The sequence below is a fragment of the Curcuma longa genome, chromosome 7 (genome assembly GCF_044706935.1).
Source record: "Curcuma longa cultivar G26 ecotype Majalengka, Jawa Barat chromosome 7, ITB_CL_G26_1.1, whole genome shotgun sequence".
In the NCBI taxonomy this organism is placed as follows: Eukaryota; Viridiplantae; Streptophyta; class Magnoliopsida; order Zingiberales; family Zingiberaceae; genus Curcuma; species Curcuma longa.
Genome location: NC_133867.1, coordinates 10,451,275 through 10,471,151, shown reverse-complemented (window position 1 = coordinate 10,471,151; position 19,877 = coordinate 10,451,275). Strand labels below are relative to the sequence as shown.

Below are 19,877 nucleotides of genomic sequence, written 5' to 3'. Positions count from 1 at the left end.
GCTAGAGGTAACTGGTCTTCAGGAGAACCCTCATCAGGAATGAGGACTAGTGAAACACCCGGTTCTCCTACAGGGATACACAAAGACGCCTCTCCTCCATCACCCCCCGAAGGGAGAGCCACCACAGCCTCCCCAAGAGGAGTGCCCACGACCTCCGGCATTGCAGCAGAAGGCCCAGCCTCGACAGAAGAGTCCAAGATCACCGGCACAGCAGCAGGTGCTCCCCCAACCGGCTCCACGAGGGTAGGAAAAGAGAGCAAAGCTCCCCCCACCTCAGTGCCGACGATGGGAGGAGCCGGTTGCTCCTCAGAGCCAATAGCCAGTACCTCCTCTGACCCAACAGGGGCCGAACTGCCATCATCAGGAGTAGCTGTGGAAGACCCAGCAGCTTCATCCGGCACCCACCACTTATCCGTGGTGGTGAGATCCCATTTCAGCGCCTTCAACAGGGCGGCTTCCATCAAGATATCCCCTAAAAACCACAAGCATGAAAAGGTTAGTGAGTATAGCAAAACCCCAGAAGCAAACTGCGGGAAACCTACTCAGAGGAGCCTCCAAGGAGATGTCGTTGGGGCTGAGGCCAGCTTTATATAACAGGGCCTCGTTGGATATAAGGGACTTCGCATTGAAACAGAGGCCGGTAAGGGTCTCTGAAGCCGACCGGTAAGCAGGGCTTTGCATATATTGGCCAAGGCTTGGTGATGGAAGAGGAGCAGACCGCCAAAAGGTGGGCCAGGTGTAAGGAGTAGGCGGTCTGAGGAAAAAATACTTGTCCTTCCAATTCTTCCAAGAAGAAGGATACTTATCCAAAATGTGAAAGCCGGGTCGGGCAGCAAGATATATCTCTCCCCGATTCCCTTTCTTCACCCAGAAAAAGTAATGGAAAGTAGTGGGATCGACTGAAATCTGATAAATCTGAAAAATAATAGAAGCGCAGCAGGAGAGCATGAAGGAGTTGGGAGGAAGCTGAGAGAGGGAAAGTTGGAAGTACAAGGAGAGGGATTGAAGGAAGGGAGGAAGAGGAAAACGAAGACCCCCTTCCATTTGACCTCGGAAAAAAGTCACATAGCCAGGAGGAGGCTGATGAGGTCTCTGGACAGGGGTAGGAATTAGAATCTCATGGTCACTTGGGATACCGTATTGGGCTCTAATCAGAACCTCATCATCTATAGTAAACCTAGTAGGTTTACACCGGGCAAACCAAGGAAGCGAGTCAGACATCAGAATAGACCCCCCAGAGGGAAAACACGAGACGAAACCTAGACCGATGAGTGGAGTAGCAAGGGAAAAAGGAAGGAGAAAAGAAAAAGCACAGAACTCGAGCTCGACAGAGGCCAGAGAAACGAGGGGTGTGAGAAGAAGTAGAAACCACCGCAGCAATGAAGAGCACCCGCGCCCTAGAAATCGAGGAGAGCGAACAGAAGAAAAGAGCCACCAAAAACCAAGGAAGACCACCCGAAGAAGGGAACAGTAACTTACGAGGACGTGCAGAGGTAGTGGAAGAGGACGCAGCGAAGGGAACCACGAAGGCGAGAACGATGGAAGAAAACAGCGAAGACTGGGCAGTTAGGGTTCGGCGAAAGCGGGGGGAGGTTTAAGGCAAAACGGTCGGCAAATCGCGACCCTTGAAACGTCCACCAATCATAGAAGGCAGTTGAGTGATCACACCATCTAAGCATCGCTACCGTTAATCCTAGAAAGGTGAATCAACGGGTCAGGGAAAGCCTGGCCCCACAAGAAAAGACGAGGGAAATAAAATAATAAACCCAAAAACAAAACCCCTCGCGGACACGTCAGGAAGGAAATGCGACCTGCAGGCAAGGTAAAATTCGAGCTCGCCGCAGGTCCCCCCAAAACATACGCAGCTCGGCACGCAGGTCGGATCTCACGAAACAAGACCTCGACCCAAGGAAAGATGCACAACAAATCCTACACCCGTAACATAGTGAGCCTAACACAAGCACACCTTACACACCAATCTGCGCCAACAATCAAAGACAATCAGAGGTTCAAAAGTAAAACGATCACCCAAAAGAACAAATAGCACACCAAAGTTAACTTCCCACAAAGGAAGACCTCAAAACAGGTAGAGTATCTGTTATAACACCAAAAGAGAAAGTGAGAAGTAAATTAAAGACTTGGCTTCGCAGAAGCAGGAAGCTCCCCCCAGACCTTCTCAGGATTCAGGAAGCCTAGATTAACATCCCTGGGTAACACACCCGACTGGATGAATTGTTTTACAGCACCCTGGAATCCGTGCAGAAGCATAGTACCAGTCTTTTTCCCCAGCATTGCCTGGAACTCAGGAGAGGTCAAAAAGGCTGCCTTCTGTTCTTCCCCTTGCTTTTGAAGATCGGATACTTGTTGCCGAAGAGCTTCCACCTCAGATAGGGCCTTATCCCTCTCATCAAGCGCCCGCTCCCTATGTTCTTTCTCTTCGTTCAGGTGGGACTCCAGCTCTTGTACCCGAGCGGTGGCCTGTTCCAGGTCCTGGTGGAGCGCCCCTTTTTGCTGATAAGCCAATGCAAGGTCGGCCTCCAGCCTTAATCTGGTCCTCCCCCAGAGGTCGAGGTCTTGCCGAGCTTTTCCTAACGCAAACTGGGCTTTGCGAGTGGCAGCTCTACTTTCTTCTAACTCCTGCTCCAACTCTTGAAGCCTGGAGGTCCTGAGCTCAGCGTCCAACTTTAAGCGATCAACTTCTTGTTGAAGCTCAGCTCCCGCTCGAGACTGCGGCCGACCCAGCCAACACCTCCAGCTGCTTTTGCAGCTCCGCCACCTGAGCCTCAAGACGTGACTTGTCCAAGCTAAGGAGAGGCACTCTACGATGGAGCTCCTCACATTGCTTTACCACCTGGACAGAAAAAGGAAAACTCACATCAACCAGTCGGGAGAAAACAACAGCCCTAAGTCAAAATTCCATACCTTGCCTAGATTACCATGCATATGGCTAAAAATGGAGTCATTGTCGAGAGTAGGCAACACCTCCCTAGCATACCTCTGGAAGTCCCCTTCAGAAGACTCCTCCACATGAATGGCCAAAGGAGAACGGGGAGGACGGATAACCTTAGACTTCTTATTCTTCTTCTGGGAAGCACCGGCAAGAGACGAGGATGCCTTTCTCTTATCAGGACACGGCTTGGCAGAGGAAGAGGGGGACAAGGGCTTCACAGGAACATCAGCCGTCGAAGGCTCCCCCTCAGGAAAGGAGACCTGCCCAGACACCTCGACCTCAGGAATGTCAATCAGGATGGGCTCAGAAGCCCCAGGAGTGGCCAGACGTTTGCTCCTTTCCTCCCGGATCCTCTTCCTGGCTCTGGTCTCCCGGACCACCACGGGAACCGACTCCTTGGGCACCGAAGCCTCGGACACCCGATCCGCCGGAGAAGGGGAAGCAAACCCTTCCTCCTCGAGGCCAAAAGAGGCATAGAACTGTCCGGAACTCTCTGGAAAAGTGGAGGACGACGCCCCATCCCACCTAGCAACCATAACGGAACTCGCAGGCTCCCCAGCAACCACAGGACTCTGCGGCTCTACAAGCCCCGCTTCTAAGCCCACAGGCCTACCCGGCGCGAGGGGAACATCAGCACCAGGGGTAGCAGTCGAAGCCCCTTCCATCTCCGTAGAAACCCACCAGCCATCAGTATCGGATAGGTCCCACCGCAAAGCCTTCCGCACGGAGGCATCCACCAGAAGCTCGTCTGTAACCAAGAAACAAAGGAAGAGAATTAGTTAGCCTAAGAAGGAAACTATAGCAAACACAGGCAACTTACATAAGGAGGAGGTCAAAGGAAGGCAAGTAGGGCTGAGGCCCGCGCGATATAGAAGGGCCTCATTAGATACCAGCTTGTTGGCATCAAGCAATAGGGGAGATAACGTCTCCCTAACCCGTGAAGTGGACGGATAAGAACCCAAAGGAGGAGGGGGAGGCAAAGCAGCTTCCCAAGCAGTAGACCAAGTGTAAGGGGTTGGGGGCTTAACGTAGAAAAACTTATGGCGCCACCCCTTCTGAGACTCAGAGCAACCAGACAAAAACTTAACTCCAGACCTGGCAGCGAAATACACCACACCGGGCTCACTCTTCTTGGGATGAATGAACTGGTATAGAAGGTGGGGAGTAACGGGTATCTTGTAGACGTGGAAAACAATAAGGGCACCGCACAGTAAGCGGTAGGAGTTGGGAGCAAGTTGGGACAAGGAAATGTTGAAGAAGCGAGCCAGGTCATGGAAAAAAGGAGGAATAGGGAAACGCAAGCCGGCCTCTAGCTGGCCCTGGAAGAAGGTCACATAGCCGGTAGGAGGCTCATGCGGGCGCTGAAGGGAAGTGGGTATCCTGATTAGATGATCGCGAGGAATGCCATGGCGATCCCGAAGCACTGCAGCGTCATCAGGGTGCAGCAAAGAAGTGACGGACTCACACCAAGGGATTGAGCCTCCCATTGAGAGTACAAGAAAGGCAGTAAACCAAACACAGAGAAACAAACAAAGAAAAGGAAGAACCGAAGGATTAACAAGGAAAGAAGGAAAGAAGAACGACGCCCCAGGACCCGGAACCAGAAAACAGCAAAACAAAACCTAACTCAGAGGAGAGACTTACTAGGAGGAGCAGACATGGTCGAAGGGGAAAAGAGCCGAGGAGCTAGAAGGACGCGAACAAGACCGGAGGAAAAGCAGGAACGCACGGACGCTAGGGTTCGCGGAAGCCAGAGAGAAAGGCGACGGAGCGAGGGAAGTTAAGTCGAACGGTCGAACCATCCGGACCGTTAATAAATACAGGGAATCAAAGCAATCCAAGCGGTCGAATACAAAAAAAAAAAAAAAAAAAAAAACCCAATAAATCAGACGACAGAAGGTCGAAGCAAACAAGACTTAAGTTCAGTCAGTCGAACTACGTCTCCTTCGACTAAACTAGGTCGGGAGGCTTGTGATCCGGATGGAACGACGTGGGCAAAACAGGTAGGACAAGGGGGGCCCCCAGAAGACACGTGGCAGCCCGAATCTCAGGCACACACCTATCCCAGAGAGCGGCATACAGACACCTTATCCCCGCAGCCAGGGACAACACCCCACACATGCCACACAACCAACCCTGCTAAAGTAACGAACATCTGCACCGAAGACATCTCACAGAACCAGGTAGGCATACTAGCCCCTAACCCACCTCCCAGTTAGGGCAAAGGCAGGACCAACACACCAGACCAACTCCTGCAGACCCACCTGATACCTCACAACCAACAGGGAAGTAAAACCACAACCAAAGGCCAACCTCCTAAGTAGGTCGCCGCAACATAAGCCGACCTCGTTACCAGGTCGCCGCACCATAAGCCGACCTCATCACCAGGTCGCCGCATCATAAGCCGACCTACACCGGAGGCCGACATGTACCAGGGGCCAGCGCCTAACTGTAGGCGCCCGGCCCTACCTAGAGGAGGGGTTTCCTATTGGTCTTCTCCACCACAACCCACATAAGAAGGCCAGAAGGGACCCGCCTACCTACACCGCTAGGAATACCAGCTAGGAGCGCCTCGCACCAGTACATTTCACCCCCGCAGGTTGGTCACACCCAACAAAGAGATAACACCAAAGCAGAAAGAACAAAGCTCCTTCGCAACATCTATCCACAAGAGGCACTCCAGTCAATCGCAACCCTTCAAAGAAGATAAGAGGTAGGGGAGGACCGCCGGATCTGAAGAACTTTTCATACAGCGGATCCTGTAAGTCCGCCATCTCCTCCAATCCCAAGCAGCTAGATCCGAAGATATCGCCCCCTCCTCTTGCTCTATATAAACCTCACAGGTACGACATCAAACCCATCTTGAATCCGAGGGGTACATTTCCACTTTTTCTGTTGATCTGACTTGAGCGTCGGAGTGGCCACGCCGGGATCCCCCGGCGCCCAGCTAATCCGTGTTTCCAGTGCCCCCCTGCAGGTCCTTTCTCCTCCGTGGTCTCGGGATTGGGCGACGCGGCCACCCCCTTGTCCGGTGATTCTGCTGTCGTCGGTAAAGAGCCGGAACAATAATCCTTGTTGGTGGGTCAACTCGTATCCCAGCAGTACACGAACTTGCAAAGAAGATGACAAGAAAGGATCCTAATGTCCAAAAATGTCTTTGAAGAAAAACAGTAAGAACACTAATAGGCAACAGGTACTTGAGCAAATTATATGCACTGGGCAAAAATAGTTCTTCAGTTTCCAATCTGTATGTCAAATTCACTACAAGCATGAGAAAAACATTCAGGTTACGGTTTCTTTTAGTTTTTGTTAAAAAGGCTCTAGAGACAGCCAGGTGGGCTACATGAACTCCAACTATTATCAGCAATACAGGTGACCAAACGAAGCTAAGAACAGATCAACTCAAACAAACCCACTTTGCAAACTTAAAACACACTGCAGAGGCATATTAATTTACCTGCACAACGCTGCATCAATCTATCCATCTGCTGTGATCAAAAGATCTTATTACTCAAGCTTCCTGTTAAAGTAAATCATGCCACTGATATAAGTGATGGCTTGGGTTCTTGATTAGATTGTTGTCCGCTGCCTGATTCATCTGTTGCTAAATCCTGTGCCCCGAAGCAGAAGTACTGGTTCATCAGTCGAATATCTACAATACTACTTCTCGGAGTTACAGTATCCACCGGTGCACTGCAATCTATCACAGAACTTGAACAAGCTGCATCATTTTCACTATCCAAACATACTCGTTTCTCTTTCTTCATCATAGATGATGATATTGATGTCCGAGAAAATGAGCCTGGGGCAGTATGCGCGGAAGTAGCCAGATGCGGCATGGTTTGAAACACTCCTCGCATTAGAGTTGCTGAATGTTTCTTCTTAGTTGTGGAACTCAGGGTTGGAGCAGAACTTCGTACAGAAAGAGTTCGCTGCTTGTTGATAACTGGTACTGCTGTGGAGAAGCGTTGTCGGAGGGGAGTTGGAGTATATTCTTTGTCAACCAATTTCTTGAAAGATTCCAATGATTCATCATCTCCAAACTTATTGTGTATCTCAGGTGCCTTCCCTTTCCGATGAGGCCACCTGAATAAAATTTTGAGATGCCTCGCTGCATTGCTAATGGGATTTTGTTTCTTCTTATCGGATAACCCATGGTTTTCATCTGACGCACTAATGTGAGTGACTTCGCTCTTACTAGCAGTCGAGCATGAGCTAGGCCTTCCACTAGCCTCAGAAGCCTCAACCCCTGTATACAAGAATATCTCCGCATCTGAAATCCTGAAGGAAGTACCTGGACTTCTTCCAGTACCTTGCATTTTTAGGTGGAACGCAATGGCTGACCTTGCCCTGTAGTCCTTCGAGTTCACAATTCCACCAGCAGAAATTAATTGTTTGATAAGTATCTCGGAAGATGCTGATTGCGGGTGCTGTCTGAGTATATCCAGGGGCATAATGCCATCATTATCTCGAATGTTAAGGTTAATAGATCGAACCTTCATCAAAAGTTCAACGAGATCAGTGTGCACATTACTAATGACAGCCATATGGAGGACAGTCCTTCCATCATTGTTTCTCTCATTAATGACATTCTCAATATTAACAATGGTTCCGTTAACCAACTGCCTCACGAGATCCATTTGCCTATCAAGTCGTTTGAAACCGGGAGTACAGAAACCCGCGACTGCCATATGAAGGAAAGTATCACCAGCATTATTTGTAAGAAGGGAAGACGAAGGAGAAGCCACAACTAAGGCCTCCACAACTGATAAGTATCCTCGAAATGCTGCCACATGCAATGCTGTGTTTCCTCGGGTATCTCTAGAGTCGATAATATCGAAACATACAAGCAGATCCTTGACTACCTGCATTATTGGATTTGTGTAAACATAAGTGACATCTCTAGTAGACAGTAGTAGTTTTAGTAAGCAGTTCTTGAGATTCAACAAATGTGGAACAGAGCTGAGTAATGAATGCTTAATTGTTATAGTACATGCTTAATTGTTATGGTCTTGAGATTGAGATCTATCACAAGTGAATAAAAGAGACCTTTTTTTTTTTTCAAATGCAAATTATGGTAAAATTGGCAAATTTCATTCAAGAAAACTACACTGGAACAAGATCAAAGCCTATTTGTCAGAATGTATATGGTATTGTTCAAGGTAGAAGCAGTCCTGACCTCAACCTGGCCTCTTCCGGCGGCGGTGTGCAAGATGGTTGATCCCTGAGTATCTCTGTAAGCTAATACATCCGAGCAATCTGCAAGCAGTTCCTTGAAGAACTCCAAGTTTCCTCCTCTGGCGGCAGCATGCAGAGCCCTGTTCACCATCTCCCACCTAAAGCCGGAATCAAATCCTCCACCACCGCCGCCACCACCACCACTGGAAGATCTAGGTGACATTGCAAAATCAAACAACAGCCTACAGACCTCCGAATTCTTGCTCCTCGCTGCCGCGTAGAAGATATCAGTTACACCGTACTCCCCTTCGCCAAACACCACCAAGGGGTCCCTCTCAAGCAGCTCCCGCACAAAGCTCATGTCCCCGGCGGAGGCCGCGGTGTAGAGGAGCCACCCTCCATACCCGGCCCGGATCAGCGAGTTCTTCCTGTTCTTCCCGTCGCACTCATGGAAGAGGTTTCGAGCCACGAAAGATCGGCTTTTGGCGACGTTGACAAACCGGAAGTCGTCGTCCCACACTGTCTCCAGCCGCCGGATGCGGCGAAGCGACGTGAGCTTGATCAGGAGATTGGCATCAAGATGAAGCAGCTGCCGGACGAGGTCGTAGTGGCCGTTGGCCGCCGCCCAGTCGATCGGAGAGGCGTACCACCACTGGTCCCCAGTGCTCTCCCACCGGAGCGGGAAGTAGGGTTCCGGCATTTACCTGAAGCTAAGAAAAGGTAAATCTTCTCTATCACGAAGAGCCTCAGATGCATAAAAAACCCTAATTTCACACCCAAACTTTCACAAAGTGGTACTCGCACTAAAAGAGAAAGCAACAGGAAACTACGCATTTCCAATCTGAGAGAACCCTAGCAATCTCGAAACAGCAAAGCTCTAATTTTGGAGAAAAAATGCCAAGAACACACACTAGGTCGATGCCTTACCAGTGAAGAGAAAAAGTCTCAAGATTACAAGAGATGCCACTGGAAATCCTTCATCTTTCTGAGCAAGAACTCAAGAACTGCCCGGGGACATCATTATATAGGTCATTGTGGCGAAGAAAGCAGAGGCTGCTCTCCGCCATGGAAAGGGAAAAGTGGGGAAGAGCTTTTGAGTGGGAGGAGTGCAGATAATGATGGCGACCGGCTTCTCCTCTCCATGTACGTATTGATCAGACCACATCAGAGTCATCGACACCAAAAAGGCGGCATGGAGCAGTGGAAGGAACTGGTTGGCTGGTCACGGTGTTCGAGTTCTTCTCTCTTGGACACTTGCAGACATTGTTATTGGAACTTCCAAAGCTTGCTCCGTGATTGGACAATTTCTATTTTGCCCCTAGAACATAATGAAAATTATTTTCTGGCCTTAACTGTAAAATTGGATTACTTTTTTTTATAGAGAAATAGAAGAAAAAATATTTTTCTTGTATTAATGGGCTCTCTATTATCATGTCACGTCTTTATTTCGGACGATGCTATTATTACTGTGACAACGACCATATAAATTTTTTATAACTATTGTAATTGATGTCTTTAATATTTACATAATTGAAGCACCTCCTTATTGAACTAATTGGCCTTTGTTACCCCCGGGTAATAGTACCGTGGTAAGATATTCAGGTTGTCACTCAGGTATATGCGGTTTAATCCCCAGCTACGGCGTATTTATAGGAATTTTTTTTCAAATGGGGAGTGCAATCAAAGGATGCTGGGCGTCTGGGCTGGCCGCTGCGTGCACTTCCCGATTTACCCTGGTGGTCGATGAAAAATTTTTGTGGGGCCAGACCGGTCTCCTCGCATATTGTTGAGCTCTGGCTAAGTCTAACTTGCCTTACTTGTAGCACAGGTTCTCGTCAATCAAGTCAAAAGGTGTACAATGTGGAAACCATGCTAACCAAGCCAAGAAGTGTTTCAGCCAATACACCATCGATGATTAAACCACCGGTTCAGAACTACTGACGTGCACGTTCCTCAAAGAGAATCGCCGAGAGAGATTAGAGGACTTGAAAAACACACTCAAAAAAAAAGAGTTAAAATGACGTCAAAGGTGAGTCTCGGTAAGTCACTTCAACGCTCAAGTTAGAGTTTTGTATGAGAAAGGAGTTTAAAGGATTGGAAAAATTTGGGTTGATGTGTGTATACCTCTGCCCATAGGTATGGGCCACCTTTTTGTAGTAGTTGATCTCCAAAATATTAACGTTCGTTTAAGAAATATTCCAAAATATCTGTTTCAGTTTTTTAGAGAGATTCTGAAATATTCGTTTAAGAAATATTTTGAGATATTTTTCTTATTCTTCGGGTAAAACAGTTTTAAGATTTTTTAATCTTAAAGATGAACCGGCTTTATGACTTTATCCCGCATGACATGTGGGGATAATATATTTCTTGATGAGTGTCATCGCTCCGCCATATCAAGAAGGTATTACATGAGTCAGCCTCTACTCACCTCTCTATCATGGACTTATCTAGCAACTAAATTGAAACATAAACTTGAATAAACACTTAATCATGATCTCTTTGAAACTTTAGATTGAAGATTCCATTACTATTTAACTCAAAACTCTTTACATAAACTTGAATAAGCACTTAATCATGATCTCTTTGTAACGTTAGATTGAAGATTCCATTACTATTTAACTCAAAACTTTTTCTCAAATAGAATTAAATGTATCTTGAATTATTTAAACTAGTTTTCTCTACGTTAATAAATTCATTCTCATTACACAAATTCATGAGCATTAAGAACATAAATTAAACAATCATAAATTAGAAGGAAAAAAAAAAATCAAAACTCAACCTACAAGTCTCTTTCCCCTAATCAATCAATGCATTCCTCTACATGTATCAATCAATGCACTTGGAGTCTCAATGGGTGGATATATATGCTCATTTTAGGGCATCAAGAAGGTGCAACATCAATTCAAGAGAATGACAATTGATAGGATATCAAGGCGGTAACAAATTGACTAGTTCTACTATCAAAAGAATCCATTTGAATAAAAATTGATCGAACCAAATTAAAATTTTCGATTAGGTTTAGTATTTAGAGGAAAGGTTTAGTTCGACTCGAGAATAAACATGTGGCAATTGAGATTTGAATTATGCTTAAGAGCATACAAAAGGAGGAATCAAATGGCACATGCTCATAAAGTGAACACCAAAAAGTGGCTTTCACATGCCATGATATTGAAGCAATAACTAAGTTCTTTATGAATGCAAATAGTTTAGTATACTCTAACTTACACCATCAAAACAAGAGAAATCGGCATTTGTATTTGTTGTTCGAATTGAGTTGCTCTAGCAAAGTTTGTTGGCATCGACAAAAATCACCTATAGGATCACTGTCAATGAGATTTTCACTTGAATCTATTGTCTTAAATTCTCTAAATCAAAGTCAATGCACATAGATATGGAATCACCTCCATAACAAAAATCTTCATCTTCAATGGCATAAGCACTACATCGAATATCTTATGTGCACGCGAGGATAATGTCTTCGAGGACAAACACAAAATATTCGAAAAAGAAAGATTAGTATAACATGGTTCAGTCAGTCTTAAGTCTATTTAAAAGAATTCTATGTTTATATAATTTGAGAGCAAAAGTACAATTTCTATTGTAACAATGGCTTCCAAACACATTCAAGGTTATAGTTTTCTTTGTGGGCATGAACATGGCTTTCAATTTAGCTCTAGAGAAAATGATGTAGGTATGAGGTTCACTTTGCAAGAATAGAAGGTGAGTAATGCATTGTCCTGATGCAACCTTTAAATTGGGAGCACATGGCATGGCCTGCCAAGATCCCTTTATCTTCTTCTTCTTATCTTTGTCTCCTAACTTTTTAGCTCTGATAGATGGTTGAGATGCAAAGACTGAATAGTAGATCACTAATAAACTCCTAGCTATCGCCAGGGAGAATCGACAAAAGATCGAAACGACAAAAATGCGGGAAAAGAGAAAGACATAAAGAGGAAAGGAGATGTTTGGAGTATCTATCAAACCTTGAGGTGCAACTTGTTTCCTCCACAAAATGGAAAGAGGAGATGTCACTCACCAGAGAGCATGATGTTTCACCAGATGCCATGAGTGAAGATTGAACCAATAAGATGTCACATTGTAGCTTACCGATTATAATTATCGGTTGTCGGCTTGATTGGCTCGATTTAATTAGCCTAAAAGTTAGTATCTACTCCCCTGTCACAACCTAAACATGAAAAGAAAAGTTGTAGATAGCATTATCACTTAACAAATACTTAGCTAATGGCCATTGTTCAAGCAGCTCTTGTGCCACAGTCAGGTTGCACAAAAGAACAATAACCACGATATGGAGATGGCAAGGAAAACTAGAAAGGCATTCTATCAAACACAACATCACAGGATTTCCAACAGCATGCATGTCGCACTAAATTGAAGGATAAATCGACAAAGAAAGAAAGGGTCCTTCAGCTCCTCTACTCATGGAGGGAAGCTGTGAAGATAGATTCTCCGGCAAAGGCTTTAACTAAGCACAAAGAGTAAACCATAAATCAACAAGTATCACCAGAAACAACAATGATTCTCATATGGTATCATAAGGATGTACAAGTTAGAATGATTCTTTAGACTTTCCCCTAATTTCTCGGGGTGTTGACAGTGCACAACCGCCTTCAGGTTTGGTTGGAACATGGTTCATCAGCCATTGTCTAATATGATTAGAGGAAAATCACAGTTAAGTTTGATTCTTCATTCATTAACCAACAGGAAGGATAAGTACAGAATTATCTGAGGACCACATTCACAGCTTAAGCCATTTAGGCTTGGTTGGTTTCTTTGCAGGTGGCTTAGGATCGGGAACAGGAGATGGAATCTGCACTACTTTTGGCTCTTCTTCAGGATGAACAGGATCTGCTTGTTCAGTAGTCAGATCCAAACCATTCAATGAAATGATGTCATCACGAAGATATGGCCCTTCCGTTGAATTATCAGACTCCAAATCTGTAAACAAAATGCAAGGTATCATTTTCTAAAAATACAAGTGTCTGGGTAGATAATTGGTGCATTAGTGCTCACAAGTTCTATATTATTTAAGCAAACAAATTTAGATGATGACAAAAATGACTACTAGATAATGTTCTTCAACTTACGATACAATGACAATATAACTTGCAAGACAATAAAAGTACAACAGTGTTAGTGTTCTAGCAATGCAAAAACTAGTGCAGAACAAAGTTGGAAAGTCATACAAATTCACTGTGGTCAGATGATGTCTTGGGATTGTCTCGTTCAAAAATATAGGATAAGTTACATGCACTCAATACCCTTGGAATCTGAGGGTATCATATGCCATGTACAATCATTCAACTTCAAAATATAATCTTCAATCATTATACTAATCCCAGATTCCCATGCGTAAAAAAATTGAATCAAAATAATGAGTCCTTTTTATGCATGCATGAATATTTTAGTAAAGATGTGGATTTAAAAAAAAAACATTTCTGATGGATAACTTCATTATCATATTCTTCTTCTTCAAATTAGGAAAATGTGAGGTTTGGATTGGAAACGAGGTAACGGTACTACTAAGAAAAAAATAAAACATCCATTATATCTCAGGAACAACAGATTCTAATATCAGCAATGTACACAATGTTCTAGAGTTATCAAAAACGACTGTAGTATTTTGGATTGCCGCAAGATTTCAGTTTCTCGGTCATCAGAAATTTGGGGAGTTTCCCCGGCTAAACCTGGCAAAATGCCACACAATCAAAAAGAAAGGTAGGTAAAGATAATTTTCACCATTCCTAACTGGATTAAATACTTATTTTATTAGACAACACATGAATCAAACATAGTCTCAACAGAATGCAGCCTTAGCACAAGTACCACCACTGCATACAATACAACCATATGAACAATGAGACTTAGTTGACCAATAAAAAGCATGCAACAAGACCATATCATAAGTCGGGTATGAAATGATTAGATAAATAGACCCATGGGTTCATCCTTTCGGTGGATTGGTTGGAAAGATAGATAACTTAGGAAGGATACACCAAGGAAAAAAGATTCTGATTTAACTCTTGTATTTGGTCTACCAAAATCAGGCGGACTGAGGAAACAACAGATGGAATAATAATTTCTTGTGACCTGTTTTTTTATCTTGTAACCCTCTTATTTCTCATGATCTTTCACATATCCAGCACAGCTTATTTTATCTCGTAACCCTCTCATTTCTCATGAGCTTTCACATATCCAGCATAGCTACACTTCTTTACTGAGAAAACTCCCAACATCATTTCTTATGCAGAAAGCTTGAGTTGTTGCCTCGTATAGGATCTCTTCCCTCTTCTTATCAAATTTCTCTCCTCTCTCAATATTCCAATTCTTCCACAATTTTCTGCTGTTGTTTTCTTATTAAAAATAACTATTTATAGGGTATACTGTGCTATTATTATCCTCTTGTTTTATGTTCTGAATTCTATGGTTCTTTCAATTTTTGGTGTCACCTTAGTGGCTTATTCTTAAGGCACATTCTTGATTCTTCCAAATCTATATAATAAAAATGTTATTTTCTCACCTGTTCTATGCCATAAAGATGATGAGTGCAAGTGGTTATAGGAATGCAGGAAGCAGAGGTCGACAATGCTGTTATTGATTTGTTGATCATGTTTCTAAACTAATTTCTGAAGGATATTGCTGACTTGTTTCTTTTTTCTCAACTAGGTTATTATGTCCATGCTATGTTGTATGAATGGATTATTATATCGAAGTTTGTTTTGTACCAGTTAGCATAGGCTAAATTTCTCATTCTGGCACCGATCAACATGGAACAACCTCGAGATAGCAAAACCCCACCCAACAACACCTTGTGATGATGGCAGCGACTTTCCAAGAGTCCTGAGACAGCAGCAATTTTGTTCAAGGTTGGCCAAGGTTCTGCATCACGACAAGGGCTTCCACATAACTCCAAAATCAGTGACAGCTTAGCTCGAGATGAAGGGCATCTTTGTCTCAGGTTGGCAAAGATATCACAAGCTCTTGAGACTTCCACACAACTACCAGCAATAGCTACAACTTCTCGTCGTCCATGAAAACTTCTCGGATAAGTTTTGAAGTCTCGCCACATACCAAGGATTAAGATTTCTCCTCCACACAACTTTCTCATGGCCTTCAGTGTGACTTCTGGGAGCTCACAAGATGAATGCGATCCAATACCCTCTAACCTGCTTGGCATCGCCCTTCTCCAATGCAAAGGTCACCACCATCTTTGACTTTATTGTCACTCAAGGCAACCTCTGGGTCCTCCTTGTGATATATCCGTGGGTTTCCCTCTTCTCCTTTCCTCATCTCCTCTTCTGGTGTAAGCATTTAGGAAGTTTCTGGCGCCAACACTTGGCACAAGTAGCACATCTCAAGTTGGCTGTATAGGCTGAAACCTTGACTAAAACCACAGTTTGAGATTTTAAACCTTGTTAGTATTGATGTCATCCATGCCTAATTTGACATTTGAACCTTTTTACAAGAAAAAGATAGTTGTGAAGACTTATATTGCATAGTCAGAGCATAGAGAAGAGAGAATAAGAAGTATGAAGAGAAGAATATTATTCTTATTTTTTCAATTTTGCTTATACATCCTTAAACATGATTCGGTAAAAAAATAAAAAAAATCATAAAATATCTGAAAATCAACAGACATCACTTACAAAGAAACCTATGCCTATCCGTACTTAGCACCTTGAATTGTACATACTGAAACAACTACCACTTATTAGCCTTCTCATTAACAATTGTTTGTAAAATTCCTAAATTTTGATTAGTAAACTTTAGCTTCTATGCAAAAAAGACAGCTTATATAAGAACAACCATATATTTTCTTTTTCTTTGTTGTTCATCAGAAGTATCTATCAATTAGCTAACTCACTTAAGTAACAAAGACAAACCTTTTGGAAGATCATAAGAAAAATAGACAATAGCTCCTGGAGCGAAGCCAGCCGAGTAGAAATCCTTTGATGTATCTTTAACACGTTCCTTTGGAGGAGTGGTATCTGAAGCAAAATAATCAGTAAGATTCTTTCCTCTTCTATGGACAAATATTAAATCATTTGTGCAAAAAACCATAATCCAAGATGGCATTCACTCAAACTGTTTCTGTTGAACATTTCAATGTAATAAATTAAATTAGAAATCAAATTACAAAGTACAAACAATTATGAAACAATAATGGCATGCAGAAGAATCACATGCTTGTCCAAAGAGGAAGCAAAAGAGATGTTTGGACAAGAATTCCCTCAATTGTGTTAAAGTTATCTTAGTGAGACTAAAATCTCATTCTCATTCAATCGACAAAGCCTAATAATTGTTTTATGTAAAAAGGACTAAATTATAAGTGGAATGAAGGCTAGGGGGACTGAACAATTGCCCTACTAACAAACCTAGGGAGAAATGTGAGGATGAGTGATGTTCATGACTCAAGCAAAGCCAAATGACATGTTCTGGCTTGCAAAAGCCAAAACCTTTTGGGTCTGTGTGTTCAACAACCTTCAGAAAACAGACATGTTCAGTCTTGTACATATGTCCAGTTGATATCTCATCTAAAAATAAATATGATGAAACTTTGTTGTGTCAGAATATTAAGCAATTTGATCTAACAATAATAACACGATGTGCATGAGGAAACCCTTATTGTTTTCACGTAGCACTGCAATTGTTCAGTTATATAGCTAATTAGAATAATCTTTACTTTTTAAAATTTTCAAATGGATATCAGAACATGAGGTTTTGAATGTTCAAATCCTGTCAGTCACAATATAACATATACTTTCCTAGTTAATTTGAGTTAGCCAACATGTTAGGCTTGGACCAATCTGATCTGCACTCCCAAACGTGATCTGTTAAAAGTACAAATATACCAATTAATCTCTTTCCTAAGCATCTCAAGCTTTTGTTATAAGTGGTTAGCTAGCTAATTTTAACTCTCTGACCATAATAGGAATGGCTAATGAATCAGGGTCTACAAGATATTATTTGTAGCCTATGTCCAATCGTCTACAATGTGTGCATGCCTAGCTGGTCAAGTGGACAATACTCTGTTTTTTATCCAAAAAAATTCTCTCTCAAGATCAATCATGTGGATAACTAAATTTGGATAGATCACAGTGAATAACATGAAACAAAAAAATTGCTAAGACATCTATCACTCATATTTTATACAACACTTTATTTATGCTTCAAAAAGATCACTTACATATATAGAATGGTAGATCAGGATGAGCAACTACTTTCTTCAAAAGATCCATCAAACTCTGGAGAGTCTCCGTTGGTTGGAACTTTGCCTCAAGAATATAGTTATCTGGGAAACGAACCCTGATAACAGCCTGGAAGAAAAATTCAAAGATATTCTTAAATATATATAGTTATTCTTAATTTAATTTGGATCTCTTCCCTATTTTAGTATTATGTTAGGCACTAGATACTGGGCAATCCACCTAGAACCGCCTTTTAATCCCTTGAGCCTTTGATTTAATAATAATATACTTTTACATAATATAATTAATAAGATAATTTACAATTACTTATTAACAAATACATATCAATAACCTAAAGGTATTTTTTGAATAATAAACATATAAATAATAAAATATTTGTTATTGTTTATCCATAATCGTATATTCACAAGATGTCTTTGAATCCATATTAAATAATATGTAAAAATGATACAGGATTATAATATCTTTGAGATAAAGATTGGGTAAAATAATATATTAATATATTAAGTTTAAATCTGTAGAAGAATGTTAAGTTCCTTCTAGAGACCCATGATTGCCCCCTCCCCCCCCCCCTCCCCACATCCGTCAGCAAGCACACTTTTATTTTTATTTACTTGTTGAATAAGCATATCTAGGCATTGCTAAAAACTACTTTTAACTTACTTTCTTCAATAACTTTCTTTCTGATATATTTAAGTTCAGCTTGGTTGAGAAAAGTTATTTAGAAGTGAATTTCTGCAAGAGCATAAAATATTACATAAAAAACAAAGGACAGCAGAAAAAAGGTTCATTTCTCTCTTAGCAGATAAGTGAAATAGCATGGTGGCTATAATTACTAGGTAATAGGAAATATGAATTACAGTTAGGAAATATGAATTACAAGGTTCAACAAAAAAAAAATTAAAGAACCTCAAAAGAAGAGTAAATGCAGTTAGCCCTTGTACCTTGGTTATTTTTGCTTTACGGGCTGCGGCATCTGCCTCTCTCATTTTGCGGGTCTTAAGAATTTGTGATTGCGCTGTTGAGTTAGCAGAGGAATATTTATTAAAAGAAGATAACACAAAAACTATCAACTGAGTAAAAATATGAGGTTGGAAACAAAAGAATTTTCTATAGCTTGTTAACTTGATCCTGTCCAACTATTCTGTCCTATGATTTAGGAAAAATGGATAGCATACAATTGTTCCGTGAAATTTAATAATTCAAACTAGGTTAAGCTCCAAATGCATATTACATGAACAACAATGAACACTACCTCCAATTCTATCGGACATGATCCGGTAATAGTCATCTGGTGTAAATTCATAAAATTCATCAGGTTCCTCTGCACATAGATTGATTACCAGTTAATATGTGATGTGAAAAAATTGCAATCCACTTGGTCAAAGATTATAATTATTTGAAAGAGACTATTAAACATTAACAGAGATTTTCAGATTGTTAAAGAAGAATCTTTAATGAGCTCTTGTTGCATTCATGTACGTATAGCAACACATAGTAACAAAACAAATGCATGATAGACCTGTAGATGAAGGGAGAACTTCGTCCGGCTTTGCTGAACTGGCAGCGTTTGTAAAAACACGAATTGCATGACCAAGATCCTTCTCCACAGCTAAAAGCTTAGCCTGAAAATATGAATTATGCAATAGATTAAAAGTACAGTCAATCGACATTCATTGCAGTAGCAATTAGCCACACACAGACATTAAGTAGACTGGTCCAATAAGCATCAAGATGCTTTCATTACAAAGATAGAAAAGCAGTTTCCTCCTTCGAGACAAAGCTTCAATGCGCACGTTAGAGGATGTTATTCGTTTACGGCATCAATTTGGTGCCTTTGCCATGCAAAACTAAGTTTTCCTAAACAAACACCATCCAGCAAAAAGAAGGGGAAACAAATCAACCCTAGAAATGAGACTTCGAAATCAGACAAGGAAAGAGCGGCGATAAGAGATCCAGAGAGAGGAGGAGTAGGCGACCTTGGCTTGCTCTGCATCCATCGAGATCGGTGCTCCTAACTGAGATGCGACACAGTTGACGGCAAAGGGTGGGTCACTAGCGAAGGCGAAAGGAACCTCGCGTTCAAGGCGAACGGCGCAGTTGGATCCCGCGGTCGCACGGTGAAGGATCAAGCGGGCTTTGCGAGTGACAGCAGAGGGCGGAGGAAGGGTCTCGCGATTAACAACTGCGAGCTGAGAGGCCTCTCACGGTCGAGGACGAGCGCGCAGGGAGCTCCTGACTAACGATGGAGGGCAAGGTCTCCTGCTCTGTTTACCTGGAGGGAGTGGACGGTGGACGGATGTGTGGGAAGGGAAAGGAATTTTTTTCCCCAAAAATAAATTATTTATTGTCTAAAATACTTTATCCTTCTTATCACAATTCATTTTTTTTTTATTTTTTAATATAAACTTCACAGAAAGAGTTTTAATATCAACGATCATTTATAAAGAAATATTATTACAATAGAAAATATTATTTCAACTTTATCAAAATTCAATTTTTAACAACTTAAATATCCACAA

The 19,877-nt window shown here is 42.4% G+C and overlaps 2 protein-coding genes across 3 annotated transcripts; both read right to left on the bottom strand.

Annotated features, from left to right (window-relative positions):
- Nucleotides 1–6,271: 6,271 nt before the first annotated feature.
- Nucleotides 6,272–9,342, bottom strand: LOC141831376 (uncharacterized). Of its 2 annotated transcripts, none has more exons than XM_074718730.1 (3): nucleotides 9,056–9,342; nucleotides 8,130–8,838; nucleotides 6,272–7,815 (listed from the first exon to the last, which is right to left on the bottom strand). In XM_074718730.1, exons 2-3 carry the CDS (start codon nucleotides 8,826–8,828, stop codon nucleotides 6,484–6,486), a joined length of 2,031 nt encoding a protein of 676 aa, XP_074574831.1. In that variant the 5' UTR covers nucleotides 8,829–8,838; nucleotides 9,056–9,342; the 3' UTR covers nucleotides 6,272–6,483. The 2 variants fall into 2 exon arrangements, with proteins under 2 accessions (XP_074574831.1, XP_074574832.1); XM_074718731.1 differs by having other exon boundaries at nucleotides 8,130–8,832.
- Nucleotides 9,343–12,606: 3,264 nt separating this feature from the next.
- Nucleotides 12,607–19,618, bottom strand: LOC141831900 (plant UBX domain-containing protein 1). Its single transcript, XM_074719317.1, has 7 exons — nucleotides 19,335–19,618; nucleotides 18,878–18,980; nucleotides 18,611–18,679; nucleotides 18,300–18,373; nucleotides 17,334–17,463; nucleotides 16,030–16,134; nucleotides 12,607–13,084 (listed from the first exon to the last, which is right to left on the bottom strand). The coding sequence occupies exons 1-7, from the start codon at nucleotides 19,353–19,355 to the stop codon at nucleotides 12,885–12,887; spliced, it is 702 nt and encodes a 233-aa protein (XP_074575418.1). The 5' UTR covers nucleotides 19,356–19,618; the 3' UTR covers nucleotides 12,607–12,884.
- Between the last annotated feature and the right edge of the window lie 259 nt (nucleotides 19,619–19,877).